The 16,518-nt window shown below is 39.1% G+C and overlaps 3 protein-coding genes across 3 annotated transcripts; 2 read left to right on the top strand and 1 right to left on the bottom strand.

Annotated features, from left to right (window-relative positions):
- Nucleotides 1-228: 228 nt before the first annotated feature.
- LOC110854454 lies at nt 229-4,677 on the bottom strand. The gene is made up of 5 exons (XM_022102891.2): nt 3,953-4,677; nt 2,527-2,873; nt 2,135-2,418; nt 1,341-1,640; nt 229-840 (listed from the first exon to the last, which is right to left on the bottom strand). The coding sequence occupies exons 1-5, from the start codon at nt 4,283-4,285 to the stop codon at nt 665-667; spliced, it is 1,440 nt and encodes a 479-aa protein (XP_021958583.2). The 5' UTR covers nt 4,286-4,677; the 3' UTR covers nt 229-664.
- A 1,859-nt stretch (nt 4,678-6,536) lies between these two features.
- LOC110854528 (sepiapterin reductase) lies at nt 6,537-8,727 on the top strand. Its single transcript, XM_022102963.2, has 3 exons — nt 6,537-6,674; nt 7,473-7,806; nt 8,102-8,727. Exons 1-3 carry the CDS (start codon nt 6,572-6,574, stop codon nt 8,454-8,456), a joined length of 792 nt encoding a protein of 263 aa, XP_021958655.1. The 5' UTR covers nt 6,537-6,571; the 3' UTR covers nt 8,457-8,727.
- An 822-nt stretch (nt 8,728-9,549) lies between these two features.
- On the top strand, nt 9,550-15,144 carry LOC110854453 (linear gramicidin synthase subunit C). The gene is made up of 4 exons (XM_022102890.2): nt 9,550-9,652; nt 9,727-11,002; nt 11,282-11,901; nt 12,216-15,144. The coding sequence occupies exons 2-4, from the start codon at nt 9,766-9,768 to the stop codon at nt 13,371-13,373; spliced, it is 3,015 nt and encodes a 1,004-aa protein (XP_021958582.1). The 5' UTR covers nt 9,550-9,652; nt 9,727-9,765; the 3' UTR covers nt 13,374-15,144.
- Nucleotides 15,145-16,518: the final 1,374 nt, after the last annotated feature.

The following is a 16,518-nucleotide window of genomic DNA, read 5'->3' as shown; positions in this document are numbered from 1 at the left end:
ATTTCGCTAATTTTTCCCAAGTACCTCCATTACACGAAATTAAACATTTGTAGTCCAAAATCTGTTTGCATTACCATCAGTAATGTCTCCTCTAACTTCCAAAATAATAAACATAAAAACATTTCAACTATTGTGATTTATAAAATTCCATTTAACTAAAAAAAACTTTATTCACGATTTTTTTGTGCAAATCCACTTGGTATGAAATGAATTTTTAAAATATTGGGAAATTTTGAGTTATTTATGAAAGCCACGTAGATGCCAAAAATTTTCATACCACCCACATAAAATTCCATAAACAATTCACAATTCTAGAAGGTTTTAAAAATATTCTGAAACGTAAAATTTATGCAGGTTTGGGCAGTTTTAGAACAGCACTATTTTTTCGTATGCATATATCTCTGGCGCCATTAGGACTAGCGAATTGAAATTTTGCACCCATAATGCTGACTATAAGATGAACAAATTGTAAAAATTTCAATTCAAAATTTCTACTAGCGCCAAAGATATTACAGGTCAAAAACGTTTTCACGGATGTCGACTACCCTCAGTATATGTAGCTTCCGACTACCGGAAGCGGAGGATTATTAATGGGAAGCGGAAGTGGTGCATCTATGACCGAGGTGGCTAAAAGCTATATACATTCCCAAAGTTGGTAGACTAACTACACTTCGAAATCCTTTCGAAGTGGAAGTCTTGACTTCATGGAAGTCAAGGAGTCGATTTGTTGTACTAACATGACCGCCACTGCATCCAATTCCTCTCGGTTTAACATCGTCCTGGCTGCTGTCATGGTTACGGTAATATTATCTTCCATGCTGATCATGCTGACGTAAAGGGCTGCAACAAACAAGATTTTTTTAAAAAGACATTTAGTTGTCCGATAGTATAGGGTGGTTTAAAAAGGTATTACATAATTGTTAAATTGTTAAATTTAATTTTTTAAGGTGATATTAGAGAAGTTTAGTGGGAGTACGTAATTGTAAAGAAATCATTCTTGCTTAGAATCACAATCTATGATTATATCTTTTTGAAGTAGAGCAAGAATACCATGCGGGAAGATTCGAAGTGTCATTCATTTCTGGCGGAAGATTTGCAATTCTTGTATTCTGGGCAAATTTTTAAGTACAATGCTCTTTGCATTTGCATTTCTCTTGTACTAAAACTAGATTTTTCTTGTGTGTTTACAATCGAAAAGTGCAATCATGCAGTCTTGCTTAAACTCTCTATTCCCTGGTTTTAAGTTGGAAGGAAAAATCAACGAATCGTTGAACACTGGTAACCATGAAAAATGTCGCTATATATGTGTAGTATTTTTTGCACTACAGTTTGCAACTTACCGTTGGGAACGTGAAAAAATGCAGCACAGTCCAGCAACGTGGATCCGGCAAACTTCACGTTTCGTTTTTTCAAGAACGGAATATTTGATAAGACCAAGTAGTTCGTTACCGGATTGTTTTCACAGATTTTGGTTGGAAGACTCCCTATAAGATAGTCACCAAGAAAACGGGTAAAAAAGGCGGTCGGATTGAAGGAAGACCGACATGATTTCGAAATCTCCACAAGCGTTTTCTCCGTCACGTTGTGAGCGTCCTGGGGAAGTGAGACGAGAAGTGTGGAGAACCTGTGGCACAGTTTACCTGGAACAAGGATGTTAATTTCATATCAAGGTAGATCTTTATATATATAGCTCCACACAGTTGGTTTGTGTGGTCACAAACTTTTAAGATTTGGCCAGGGTTAGAGGCGGGATTTTCCGCGAGGAAATAATACGGCAAACAATCGACCCGCACGAAAAACCAACTTGCCCCTTTAGAATCGCTATTACTTAACTAGTTTTTCCCAAAAGCCGGTTTAAACGGGTGAGACTAAGTACCTAAGTGGAGCAAGGAAAGAATGGAATCTCAAAATCTAAGTTTCAGGGTAAATGCTCGAAATTTTCTCACTATAGGTGATGCCGTTCCTTTAAAACCGCTTGAAAGCAGCTGTAAGAAACTGGCAAATAGTGATTATACATAATTATTGAACATATTTCTAGTGCAAAAGTCCGTTTTTTACAGTAGTTACTCTCATATTGGAAAAATCCCACTTCGTATTAACATTGACCAGGGAAACTTATGAATAGTCGTCTAACCTCTCGGGTAAGGTGGATTAGTAACCACAAGTGCCCCCTTAAGGTAGAAGGGCTCAGCCTGAGTTGTGGGTAGCCTTGCCACTGCAGCAGCAATAGATGTCATCATAATTGAGGAAATCGTTATCGGCTGTTCCGTACGTTTGGTTATTGTTCGCAGCTTTGAAAGGGGGATGTTGAATCGGAGCGTGGAATAGCCTTCCCCGCCGTCCTCGTGTCGATATCTTGGGCAAGGTGGTGGTACAAAAAACATTTCGCGAACCAGGGTGAGCCCAAACATTGCACAGCTGTATTGCAAACAAACATTTTTTTATTATTTGAGACCATCAGACCAATAATTTTATTTAGCCTTTTAAATTCAGTTTGCTGCTTTCAGAACGTCTAAAGACGCTCACCCGAATGCATTCAACTTGAATCTTCCCCACCCAGAAAGGTGATCCACAAAGGGGGAGGCAACGAGGGGAAACTCATCCTCTTTTGTCATCCCCAGCAGGGCCCCAATGAAGGAGAGTCCATCCCCATAACTGTGGTGGAATCGGAAGACAACCCCAACTTGGTGCGGGTTGGGAAGTTCCTCCAGAAGTATTATTTCCCACTGCGGCTTTTCGGCGGGAAACCTTGTCCCGAATTCTAAGATTTGAGCCATGAACCCATCCTCCGTACGGCTGCCCTTTACAACTCGGAAGTGATCGAGAGGGTCATAATTGTCACAGAATTGCCAATATTTGTACGGACCATCATCCTGAAATGTTGAGTTCAACAATTCTTTATTAATTTAATGTAGGCCAACAAATGTGCGTATTTACTACTCCGGGGTTAATAATTTGCCAAGTTTTTAACTAATTAGTAATTGGTAATTAGAAAGTAAATATTTTGTCTAAGTAAATAATTGGTAGTCAGACGGAAGTAAGTCTAAGACAATTAAGTCATAATTATGTAAGTATATAGCTAATTATTTAATTAACAAATTCGCACTTGATTAGGGATTTTTACAGGGCGCATAAACTTTTTGTTGTCCGTGGTTTCTCCTAAGGGGGTGATGCAGGGATGAGCATTTTTTCAAGATAATTAAAAAATTAAAAGTTCGGGAATTGCATGCAATTTTGCCATGGTAACCAACCAAATTCATGGAAAAATTGCATGCAATTCCCGAACTTTTAATTTTTTTAATTTTTTTGAAAAAATGCTCATCCCTGCATCACCCCCTTAGGAGAAACCACGGACAACAAAAAGTTTATGCGCCCTGGGATTTTTAATATCGTTGTTAGTAATTAGTAATTACAGTTATATAGCTTTGTTGGCAAGTTGGCACTAGCTAAGGTTAATATGTATTTAATTAACAATTAGCTCAAACATTTAATCTACTAATTGATTAGAAGGTCATAGTACTATTAATAGTGATTTTATTTCTACTAATGTAAGCAACTTAGAAAGCAAGAAAACTTTATTTTTTCCTATTTTTTCTTATTCATTTGTACATACTCCCCGCCCTCAGTCGTGGCGGGAGTAATACCTTGGATTGAATTACGTCCGCGTCCCGGCAAAAAGTCGCTAATTCCTTTCTACATAGTCCACAAATACTAAATGCATATTTTTAGTATTACGTACACCCCCTTAATGATTAATAGCCTAAGGAAACGTCCACATATTACGTCATCATTTTATTTCTGGGAGGGTTAGGTCTTAGGGTTAGGTCTTCCTATCCTTCCCATGTTAAAATCCCCCCTCTATTAATGTACACGGTGGATGGTAAATATGTAAAATCCAGAATTCTTGATGACTTATGTAATATATGGATGACTCCTAGATAATGACACTTACCATATTCAACCTCCAACAGAGGCTCTTGTATTTTTCATTGTTCCCTATTTCCTCAATGAATCGTGGCTTAAATGACCCCCAGTCAAATCCCGTCCTGTCAAAGACACCCAGGCCCCGAACTATTTGACAAGGCCGCCACGTGCACTCAACCCCAACCGCGAGTTTTGCCTTATTTCCAAACCTCCATTTCAACCTTAAACCAAATATCCATCTTCGGATGGAATTCACGCCAAATATTAGCGTGAAGACGGGCAGCACTAGGAAAATATTTAGCAAGGTGGAAATAAATAATTCCATCCCCAGTAGGAACCCTGACCACATTTTTATAGACATGGGAGAATTGTTTTTATTTAAATTTGTGAAACTAAATTGACTCTGATTTATGTAATGTTTAAAGTTCTTGGTAATAATTGTCTGAATTTGGGTGGATATTCGAATAATAAATTATTTCTCATATATGTATGTACACTAAGCACTCTAGTCCAAGTAGTTCCTCCACGTATTTACAGTCCTGCAAGCACAGTGTGTTATAATGATGAGACCTCAAGTATTAAGAGTGTGAGTACACGCAGAATAATGTGGTAACAAGTCGCGTTGATTTGGTAAGAACTTTCTACTGGATTAGTAGTAAATTTTCTTCCTGAATGGTAAATTTGCCATTACCACAACATTACTGGATGGTAATTCCCGTTAACCCGGTAGAGTCACACGCGTACTCCCGTCGGTAATGATTTAATACCAATTTTCTAAGAGTGTGCATATATGTACATACATACATACATATGTGCATACTCTACGTAGAAAGTTGAGTACATAGTATCTCATGTCCGGCAGAAAAGAATCTTGACAAGGTACATATGTATGTATGTACATGCCACTTTTTTGCCGACGTACAGATGTGCCTACATATTTATCAAGTCAATTACTCACTACAGTTGGTCAATTTTAACATCAATTTATCGCAACCTATGTTTCGTGATTTTTTTTCTGAGCTTTGCCAATTCACAGCACACCAGGAAGCAAGCCATCCAACTTATATGGCACGATTTACATACTTAACTACTATTCCCTTCTAATGGTTAAAGTAATTATGTATAGTAGAAGTATTTCAGTTCATCGCCAAAAGAATGTGACATCAAATGAGTACCTACCCTCACGTACGTACATATGCAATTAAAACAAAGAAATATCGAATGTATCGATTTGGAATCACGTATGTGCATACTCTGTCAAAACTGGTTTCCTACCTCGAAGACGACCTTCACAAGTGTGTGACATTTGCTGATTGACAGTGTTGCTGCGTAATTAGAAGGAAAATTCATCTTCAAGAGATATAAAGTCAGCTTAATCAATCCTTACAAACGTAATTATTCGACCTTCCAACTTTTGGAAGGTCGAATAATTACGTTTACGTGCATCCCAGCTTCTCGGTTCTTCTTAAAAAAATATGCAAACCAGTTCAATATCAACAACTTATTTACATACATAGGTTTAGAAACACGTGTGTACGTAACTACATAGCTGCATATTTAATATTGTGATGAACCTATTTATTAATAAAAATTAATCTCAAATATCCACTTGTGCATGGTTAGGTTGTACTCGTATGCATTCAGCCACTGGCAGTCTCCACAGCACACATACGTTATGCAATTCAAAATATGTACATAGAATTTCTGAGCACAAGGAAAAAATTCGTACTAAAAGTTGCCGAAATTTAGCGTTATCCGAGCTGATAATGTCCCCCAAATTTCCCCACGTGCGGTAAAAACCACCTTGAAGTCATAAAAATACATAGAACAAGCAGGTGCAGATATAAAACCAAAATTTTTATAGGTGCTCAGAAATTTCATGTACACCATGTATGGTCTCGATGCAGCAATCATAATGAGAAAGAAGTATGTAAATATGCACGTACGTACGTACATTGATTGAGATGGACAGAACCCTCGAAAAACTAAAAATATCCGGAGATTTTAGTCATGTGTTTTGCTGTCCTACCTTCCGCGGTCACTGTCCAGAGTAAAGAGAGGGTCCAAAAATACTTTGCTAAATCAAAACCTGTTAGGTATGTACAAAAGTGCACCGGAATTCTCACCTTACCTCAGATGAGATTGCAAAATAAATCTGTTTCCATATAAGTAGATAAGTTATGAAATTACAAATCTCAACTTGCCTCTAAATACATAACATAAAGCATATTGCAGGCATAAAATATGTTTGTGATATCTCCAGATACATAAATATGCACATGTTCTTATAACTTTAACCTTCTCGTTCCCACCCTAATTATTTGCAGAAATCTACCACCGCAAAATCAACCATTCCTATATACATACATTTTCTCATGAAAAATTTCATACTCATAAAGTCATTATGAATTTTTTTTAAATCAGGTACTATATTTTCTGTTATGAATAAAATAAACCTGGCCATAAGGAAGTCCGAATGTTACATGTGCCTTGTAAGAAATCTGTCTCGTCAGTGCAAAGCAAATTATTCCAACATCGCCTTTACAAATGAATGACTCAACTCAATTGCAAATTTATTTGCATTTTACTTATGTAAGGACTTATTTATGCAACTCTTTTCTCATTCTTCTTCTCATGCTTGAACAGAATGAGCGAGTTTTGGGGAAGTAAAACCTTCTGTGTCGTAACCGGGGGTAGTCGAGGGCTTGGGAGGTCAATCGCGGCTGAATTTAGCAAACGGATTTCCCCAGGTAAAAGTGTCCTACATTGATTTATTTGTATACATACACCAATTTAGTGGCTAAATTTTACCCCACTTGGGAGAAACGAGTTAGATTGTGAAAAAAATCTTATTACATAAACCTATTTTTCGCCACAATTTATGTAACATCGTTGCAGAAATTTGAACAAAGGTTTTTTTTCATTCAAATAAATTAACAAATAATTAGCTTTACTGATTCCATTAAAAATTCACTTCTTCCCGCTATTAGCCACAAATAGTCCAATTTTCCAAGGAGGTATTAAATAAGGAAGAAAATAATTCGAAACCAATACCGGGGAAACTGTCCCATTTTAGGCATTGGTATTTAAAAAGTATTCAATTTTTTTGATACCTAGATTACAAATATATAATTCAATTTATTCCAAAAGTTCTGATTTCGTCAAATGCAATTAGTGCAAAAGGCTAATTTGTTTGGGATTATATGCATGCACAAAATCCTAAATCTCCATTAGTTACAAGATTTTTGGTTGAGATTTTCATAAAATTATTAAAACTGATGGAACACTGATGACAAAATTCTTAAAATTTTGAATTTTATAGACAAAATTTCAGTAACTAAGGAAAATTTACGAATTTTTCCCATCGAAAATTTGCCCATTGTAGCGTGACATTTTATAACCACCCTGTATAATAAGAAAGGCTAAAAATTTCGAGCTCCAAATATATATAAGACCACGTTCCGGCGCCATTATCTTTTCGCCTAGGGCGTCAGATTGGTGACGTGTTCAATTAAAATTACCAACCCCTCTTCAAATTACCCCTTCAGGTTCCACCCTCATCCTTTTGGCTCGCACGCTTCCAGCCACGGATGACACGAAAGGTGAAATCCTAAGAGTCAACCCAAACTGCAAAGTCCTCGGGTTGGGGATGGATTTAATGAACCCGGACATCCCCAAATTTGAAGCAACTCTACAGAAAGCGGTCGGAGATGCCACGTCCACGTTTGACCAATGTGTCCTCGTCCACTGTGCCGGGACGACGGGTGATTGCACCAACAGGACCGTGCAATACACGAATTTCTCCGAGATCCAATACTTTTTCAATTTGGAAGTCACATCCATGCTGTTGCTAACATCCAGCTTTGTCAAATTCTTCCAAGGGTAATCCATACCTGCTCACCTTCATTCATTTGAGTGATTATGATAATGAGTGAAAATGAATTTTGTCTTATTGGAATGAAAATTATCCGTCATTCCAAATGTGAATAGGATTGCTAAGTCCTTTCATTTTTCACCCTATGCTTAATCCATGTGGCGAAGTAAGAAATGAATTCGGATGAAGTGAAGTGAAATGAAATGAATTTGAGCTTTGGAAATGGCTCAATTCGAATGAAACTCTAATTCCGTCAGAAAAAGTGATGACTGACTTTTGAATGAAAACTAATTTTTTGAACAGGTATGCCAAGCACACGACCGTGATCCAGCTGACCACCGAGCTCACCCCGTTCCCGCGAGGGGGCGTGTATTGCGCAGCCAAAGCGGCGAGAGACTCGCTCATGAGGAGCATCGCGTTGGAAGAGGGAGAGGCCGTGAGGACGCTGAGCTTTAACCCGGGCAGCTGTGACACGGGCATGATGGATGACGCTATCGCCAGCTGTACCGACCAGCCGACCCGGCAAGTTTTGCTGGATATGAAAAATAGTGGCAAACTTTTAAAACCGGAGGTGCCAGTGGGGAAGTTGGTTCAAATTTTGGAAACAAATGGGTTCATTTCTGGACAACATTTTGATTATGAAGTGGTTAAAGATTAATTGAGAAGGCATGGATTTCCATTGATTTCACGCCCAAATTTATAAACAGGATTTCATTCATAAGAGAGCAATTTTTTGGTGGCAGAAATGCACTACGCTATTCGGAAAAAATTACATATTTCGTCGGCTTAACTTCTAGGACACACTTTACATACATATATAGAAGTCAATTGAATATACAGGGTGGTTTAAATGTCACGCTTCAGTGGAAAATTTTTCGATGGGAAAAATTCACAAATTTCCATTAGTCACAGAAATTTTGTCTCTAGAATTCAACATTTTAAGAATTTTGCCATCCGTCTTGATAATAATTATAAAAATCTAAATCCCAATTCTTGTACAAACTAATGGAGATTTAGGGGGTTTTCCCATTGGCAAATTTTCCATTATAGCCTGACATTTAAACCACCCTGTATATGACTCTACACCATTGTTGTAAATTTCACGTGAAATAAACGTGTCTCCATAAATGTAACGAACTTGACGGTAGTTTCCACTGTAATAAATTTAACGAACTTGCAACTCATAAAGTGGTTCCCACTGTAATAAATCTATAACCAATTAAGGACCAGTTTATGTCTAACCAATAACTAACCTCGCGTGATTTGCATAATCATTAAATGCTCTTTGTTGATCCACCAAATAAATACGTATAACAATTTGCATACCTGCACAATTCCATTTTTTAAGTTTTACGACAATAGGAAAATATAGGTACTACATACATATTCGTTACTAAATTGCGTTCCTGCCCAGGAATTCAAGGTGAACTGGGATTTTATCTTGGAGATTTATTTCCTGATACCCACAAAGATGTGCTGGATACCAAATGGCTGCCCATCTGGCGATTTGGAAGAACGTACATACATAGGCAGTTATGTGAGTAAAACCGGTCTCCTTTATCACAATCGACCTCATCACATGCGGCTGACCAGTACTGATTGACTGCCTTGCTGCTGAAGTAAAATCCATATTCATGAGCTAGGCTACCAACTTATCCAGTCCTTACCCACGTACACACTCTAAATAATCCGATAAACTCACGCAGGTAATGATTTCTCGGTAATAAATTTAGTAATAATATTTTACCAAGTAGTAAAAATTCGTTAGCACGATGGCAAGATATTACCAAGCCAGCACCACACGGTACAACTTATCATTACCAGTTTGGTAGAGTCATATACTTGTGCTTTTCGGTAATGTTTATTACCAGAATATTTACAGTGCACACACTAAACATTTCTGATCGGAAATTCATTACTTTTTTCAGAAATTATTTCGGGTCCAAGGTCTAACTTTGATCGCAAAGATGAGACCCAGCATGGCCTTTGGTCAAGGGGAAAAAGTGTCCATCACAACAAAATCCATCCTGGAAATGATTACCGAGCAGTGGCACAACTCTGGTGGAAAGACCGCTGTGCAAGAAGGACATCGAAGGGTCAGTTATACCGCACTTTTGGCAATATCGAGCAAAATCTCGTCTTTAATCCTGGAATCCAGAAATTCCTCCGACTTTGTAATCATCCTACTTCCCGCTGGGTACAAATTCATTGCGGCTGAAATAGCGACTTGGTCAGCTAACCGGACCCCCATCCCGGTTGACGCCAGCCTTCCCAAGTCGAGAATACACACGATAATTCAAAACCATGTCGACCCTTTGGTCATTACGGATCCCTGCATTTCCCAGCGCCTTAACCTAGCCGGCACTTGTAAAGCGTTGATTATTTTACCAGAAGGCTTTGAATTTACCGCGGAAGCGATTAGGGTAAAGCAAGACATTAAGAGGAGAATCAATCCAATCTCGTTATGCATTTATACCTCGGGATCAACCGGAACCCCGAAGGGGGTCCTCATGCGGGACGACTCCTTGGTTAATTTCGTCCACTGGAATCTCCGTCATTACGGCGAGGCTGTCCTGAAGAGGTCGCTGTTCTTCTCGTCTCCCGGATTTGATATGGCTTTCACTCAAACGATCCCGCCCCTCTGCGCCGGGGGCACGGTGGTCATCCTCCCGGGTGAATTGAGACGGGATATCGAGGCGCTGGAGGAATTTGTCCGCCTCAATGAAATAACTTTCCTCTGCCTTCCGGCCATCGTGGGGGTACGTTTCTTGACCAGGTGGAACTTAACGGGGGGTGAGGGGAGGAGTGCCTTGAAAATTTTAATGTTTGCGGGGGAACGTGTCGCGCAGGTGGATGGGATGCAACTCTCGGAAAAATTGGGGTTTTGCGTGGAAAACCATTACGGCCTCACGGAGGGGACGATTGGTCAAACGTTCATCCAGTACAGGCCGGGCGACGTTATGTCTCTCTCGGTGGGGCGGCCCATTCAAAACATGAAGGTTTGCGTAGTGCGGGAAAACGGAGTGGAATGCGACGTCCTGGAGGAGGGGGACGTTTTTATAGGGGGCATTGGCGTGTGTGAGTATTACGATGGGGCAAGTGAAAGGTGGAGAGGGATGTTGAGGACGCATGATCGGGGGTTTTGGAGGGGGGATGGGACCCTGGAAGTGTGTGGGAGGGAGGGTGATATTGTTAAAATTTCTGGTGAGTTTTTACAGAAATTCAGATTGTGTCAATTAATTACTAATTGATAGATTATAAATAGTTGTCGAAATATCATAGTTATTTTTAGCTGAATGTGCAGTAAAATGGTATATGTAATTTCTTTTCCCCAAGCATGTGTTCTCTTTTGTAATCTGGTTTTCATACTGAGCATTTGGCTATTCCCGGCTTATGTATTTTCATCTTTAGCTTCCTAGAATTCTTATGTAAATATTTGAATACCATTGCAGTTAATTTATGTTAATTTGTTTGACTTTCCAGGATGCCGAGTTTCCGTAGCGGAGGTGGACAACGTGCTAGCAAAATCTCCCGGAATTTTCCAAAGCACCATCGTCCCCTACAACGGGAGGCTGGTGGCGTTTATCCTGTCCAAAGGAGAAACGACCGAGAAAAAGACCATTTTCCAATTTTTGCGGAAACACCTCCCAAAGTCTGCCGTTCCTAGTAGTATTAAATACCTTGCCGAGTTTCCACTAACAAAGAGTGGGAAAATTGACAAGCACGAGCTTATCAGGTTCTTGAGAGCCAATCAAAGTCAATGTCAGCAGGGGATGGCTGAAATAGAAATAAAAATGGCTCAGCTTTGGGCAAAAGTTTTGAACATCAATAATCCCGAACGGATAAATCCATGCACGTCATTCAACGAAATTGGCGGAGACTCGGTGTCAGCCATGATGTTGTTGAATGAGTTAAAACTGCCGCCATGGAATTTAAATATAACGTTCTCACAATTTCTGGACGCCGTTTCGCTAAGAGAATTATGCACATCCGTTTCAAAGATGACGATTAACGATTGTAGGGCTTTGGACCTGAGGAAGGAAGTTGATGAAATGATGGAAAGTCTGGAATTCTCTAATCAGCAGATCGGCAAGGTCGAACAGGTGGGAATTATGTACAATAATTCAGTACTTGGAAAGAAATACATTCCCTGAATTTTTGCAAACGCATATGTATGTATGACATTGCAGAAATACCGTTTCTGTCGATGCATACATATTTGTATATATGTAGACAGTAGAATCATGATCAAAATCTATTTAATTAATTGGCATTTGCTAACACCTCTGCCTAATCGACAGGTGAATCAATAACTTTCTAACCACAGGATATTTCAATATGCGTGCTAAACTTCTATTGTACCCACACATACCTTACAATACAAGCGGAAAGTATTAAAACCTCCAAATTGTTCCAGGGTCAGGATATCCTCTTAACCGGAGCGACCGGCTACTTCACCCCGTTTCTCCTGAAAGAATTGTCCACCACCTTTGCCCAACGCGCCACCTCCACCCACCCCATCAAGTTGTACTGCCTTATCCGCGGTGACAACTTCCCCGCCGTTTATTCCCGACTGGAACAAAAACTCTTAGAACTCGGCCTAGGAACGATTTCTTCCTTGGAGTCGGAGAACCTTCAAATCATCCCCGTCCCCGGAGACTTTTCCCAACCCTGCCTCGGATTGGACACGTCAACCTTCGCCATGCTGTCTTCCAGTGTCACGCTCGTGTACCACTGTGGTGCAGAGACCCACCAGTACAAACCTTATCACTCTTTGAAACCCAGTAATGTCCTCGGAATGCGAAATATCCTCCAATTCTGCCTAGACGGAGGTTCAAATCGGGTACTCCACTACATCTCGACCCTGTCTGTGCTCGAGGCTAACCCGGTCTTGGAAACCGAGTTGACCTGGACAGGCCCCCTGGCGGGGAATGGGTACAGCCAGAGCAAATGGGTCGCGGAGAAACTACTGTCCCAAGTCCAACGCCGAACCGCTCTATCTGCCGCGATCTATCGGCTCGGAAGTGTGGGCATTAGCAGCACTAATGACGCGGTACAGATGAACGCGCTAGACATTTTCTACCTCGTCAATCGCGCCTGCCTGGGGATGAAGGTATACCCGAGGGAACTGGAATGGCCGCCCTACTCGGAGGTGGATCGGGTTGCGGCTGCCGTAGCGTTTATTTCGACTAGCTGTAACGAGGGCAGGATTTATCACCTTGGGAAACACCTGAAGGGAGGAATGAGCGCAGAGATGGAAAAGTTTGGCGCAATCGGGGTCCCCTTGAAGGTGTGGATGGAGAGCCTGGCCCAGCTTGTGGGGGACCGGGGACTTCCCGCGAAAAAAGGGAATTCTACTGATATGTATGGCGCGTTCTTAGCTTTGGAATGGTTTTCAGCCCGATTGCAAGACTTTAAGGGCAATTATACGAGATTTAAGGAAATTATTAATCCATTGTTGAGTACACGGAATGCGGATGACGCCTTAGTTGGGAGTGAGGTTAGGTTGGAGTTGTACACTGAGCAGGTCAAAAATTATTTAGAATTTTGTGGTAGAAATCTAAATATTAGGTAAGAGTAGATTGGATTATAATCGGTGTGAAAATTCACACTTTCTATTGGCATTTAAAACTTGCCATACTTTTGTTCACGTGATGAAACATATACATTTACATATTCGAATTTACTTCACAGATGTACACATATTGATACAAACATATTTGCATACACTCTTAAAAATCCGGTATAGTCACGCAGGTATTGATTTCTCGGTATAAAAGTTACTACCGCGTGGTATTAAAATTATACCGCTCCGTAAAAATTTGATACCGATATTGGAAATCTTTAATACCGGGTTATTACTACACGGTATTATGTATCAATACCACGCTGGTAGAGTCATATATGAATACCGCGTGGTATTATTTTAATACTGGATTTCTAAGAATGTATTGCATAAATGCAATAAAGCAAATTTGCTTTAATTAGGGGACCCTGCATCCTTAACCTGACTTTTCAAGCATCAACTTCCTAATACAAATTTAGATTTAAATTGTGGACCTTGACAATTAATTGGACCTTGACCATCTCGACTATATATAGTACAACATCAAGCTAAATGTAAGTACATATGTAAGTCTAAGTTTTTTATAAAATAATATAAATCCAAAGTTTCACTTTCACCAAAAAATTAGATTCAGTACAATTCTTATTTATTGTCATAAATTCAGCAATTATTCTCGTCATCAAAATACTGTGAGATCCTATATTTCTACTGAACCATCGGGTATAATGGATCGAATCACCTCAAATACAAGTTACCTTGCCATACTGGTTGTAGTCGTTTGTAAATATTAAAATAGTGACATTTAGTATCTAAATTGCACAGAATTCCAGAATACCCGTTTACTTATACAAAACCACAAAATTGATCGACATATCGATCACAATTTTCATAATTATTAACAAATTCTCGGCCGTTATGACAAAAACTGTGTAACCGTTCACCCCCATTGAAACCGTTGTCCTCCTCAACCCCCAAATCTGACTCATTTTAACGCTCCTTCTGACACTCGTCCTCTCCAGTTCGCCTACCGAGGCCGCAAACCTGGTTAAAATGTCACCCGAAGCCTTATGACATTTCGATGCGAAACATAAGAAAACGACCAACATGAAGCACCCGAACAGAGCGACGTCCACCAAGATGAAGGTGAACACTAAGGGAAGCTTGTTCCCCAAATAGATCACCGTGGCCAAACTGGTGGTGTACATTAGTGACGTTGCGCACAACCCGATGGTGACGAAGAGCCTGACAAAATCGTACAGGATACCATTTACGATAAGCAAGACGGAATAACGGGACAATTGTTGGTCTAGTAAATACATACAAATTTCATGCATTTTTCGTAAACACTTACATATCCACCCTCTGATACACATATACAGAAAACACCACAACTGCTAAATTATTTCGCCTTTTAAAATAAACAAACGTATTTACTTACGAAATGTCCGGGTAGAATTAATTTCTCCGAGTTACATAAAAAACTAGTCCGGAAACGACAATTTTAAAGACAGAAAACTAGATAAATAATTCAGCCAAAAAATAATCAACTGAACATAAGTGCTAAATACAACACACAAGTTATCAAATGCTTATTTTTCTTGATGGAATTGGTATAAAAGTTTTATTTCTAATCAAAATTTCAATGTACAATTTCAATTAATGAGCAAATTTTTGTACAAGCGTAAAGTGAAAGGTTCAACGTTTTTAGATCAGTTATTTCGTAAAAATAGGCTAGACAGTAACTGATATTCTAACCGACAAACACAAATATTTTGACATAGATACATATATACATTTATATATCGCAGTACATATTTATGTACGTTTGTTGCATGAGTGGTGAGCTTATAGGAGGGATTTAGAGTGGCTCAGTAAGCAGGCCCCGATCTAGCCCAAAATCTTACATGGGCAAAGAAATTAGGCGCCCCAAGCCGCTCGCGCCTTCGGCGCTCGCATGTGGTTTTTTCTCAATCAAATATTTGCGCAAAATATTCCTACCCAGGCCTTATTAGTGTAATAAGTAATATTGAGCAGATCAATATTCCGTAATACAGGTACTTAATATTGGGGGCGCGCTTAGGAAATTTTCGAGATACATGCTAAAATGTGCAACTTTTTTCCTAATTTTCCTAGGATTAGGCAAAATCAGAATGTCCTACTTTTTTTTAAACAAAATCGTCTACATCAATTAGATCAAATATCCCTGTATATAAATGTTCGCCAGGCATATTATTTTGAATTTAAGTTTTAGAGAATTTACATGTTGAGCAAAATAAAGGTTAACACAATAATTGGATGAAATTTGATCAATCATTTATTTAACAGTTGGATAATTTTTCACAACCATACATAGAATAAATCTTACCCGATTATCTTGTCGTTCACTACTTTAGTCAACCTTGAGTAGGTTTACTTAACTCAATTTCTAGAGTGTGGTTGAAAATTTAGAAATAAAAATTGCAGTGATGTATCAACACATCAGAACTGTCGAAATGAGTTGTCCAAACTTGATCAAAATAAAAACTCGAAGCAAAAGATTTTCAAAATTTACAACAGGAAAATTCAATTGGATTTATTTTATACCATCCAACAAAAATATGGATTATTCCAACCAAAATTAATAACTTCGCCAATCATGACTTGTTCTTCAAGTACTTGTACTTGTACTTCAATTATTATTATCTAGTGTAAACCTGGGCGGCTGCCGGCGCCCCCCAAGGGTTTGGCGCCCCGGGCAGCTTCCCGGGTTGCCCGCCCCTAAATCGGGGCCTGTCAGTAAGTAAAGGATATCCCTGGAATTGTATCTTTGTTGTAGCACGAATATTATGAAGGGACGATGTATACATACATACATATGTTTGTGCATCTGTCATTCGTATGGAAATATATTTACGTAATTCTTTGTTACCCGAGAATTTGTGACAGACATGTATGTACTGATGGAGGTATTGACAAAATGCATGGCATTCTATTTTAGGTAGGAATTGATTTATTTAGATAATTTTGCCAGGACAATTTTTTGCCATTCTTCACTTGAAAATGTTATCTACATACATAGATAAAATCTGAAATTAAGGTTTGCCCAGGAATCATTGTTGCAATTCCCTACATAAAAAATGCCTCCATCTACGAATGTAATATCAACCTGTTTAGC

This window comes from Folsomia candida, unplaced genomic scaffold, assembly GCF_002217175.1.
Source record: "Folsomia candida strain VU population unplaced genomic scaffold, ASM221717v1 Fcan01_Sc010, whole genome shotgun sequence".
NCBI classification, from domain to species: Eukaryota; Metazoa; Arthropoda; class Collembola; order Entomobryomorpha; family Isotomidae; genus Folsomia; species Folsomia candida.
The sequence above is the reverse complement of the archived record's forward strand: the minus strand, read 5'-3'. Positions and strand labels throughout refer to the sequence as shown.

Excerpts from the sequence above, each read along its gene's own strand:
- LOC110854528 (XM_022102963.2), top strand. The coding sequence starts at position 6,572 with ATGAGCGAGTTTTGGGGAAGTAAAACCTTCTGTGTCGTAACCGGGGGT. Across the intron at positions 6,675-7,472 it reads TAGCAAACGGATTTCCCCAG|GTTCCACCCTCATCCTTTTG; the intron begins GTAAAAGTGTCC and ends TTACCCCTTCAG. Across the intron at positions 7,807-8,101 it reads TTTGTCAAATTCTTCCAAGG|GTATGCCAAGCACACGACCG; the intron begins GTAATCCATACC and ends TTTTTTGAACAG.
- LOC110854454 (XM_022102891.2), bottom strand. The coding sequence starts at position 4,285 with ATGTCTATAAAAATGTGGTCAGGGTTCCTACTGGGGATGGAATTATTT. Across the intron at positions 2,419-2,526 it reads TTCAAGTTGAATGCATTCGG|CTGTGCAATGTTTGGGCTCA; the intron begins GTGAGCGTCTTT and ends TTTGCAATACAG. Across the intron at positions 841-1,340 it reads ATTTTTTCACGTTCCCAACG|CCCTTTACGTCAGCATGATC; the intron begins GTAAGTTGCAAA and ends TGTTTGTTGCAG.
- LOC110854453 (XM_022102890.2), top strand. The coding sequence starts at position 9,766 with ATGAGACCCAGCATGGCCTTTGGTCAAGGGGAAAAAGTGTCCATCACA. Across the intron at positions 11,003-11,281 it reads TGATATTGTTAAAATTTCTG|GATGCCGAGTTTCCGTAGCG; the intron begins GTGAGTTTTTAC and ends TTGACTTTCCAG. Across the intron at positions 11,902-12,215 it reads AGATCGGCAAGGTCGAACAG|GGTCAGGATATCCTCTTAAC; the intron begins GTGGGAATTATG and ends AAATTGTTCCAG.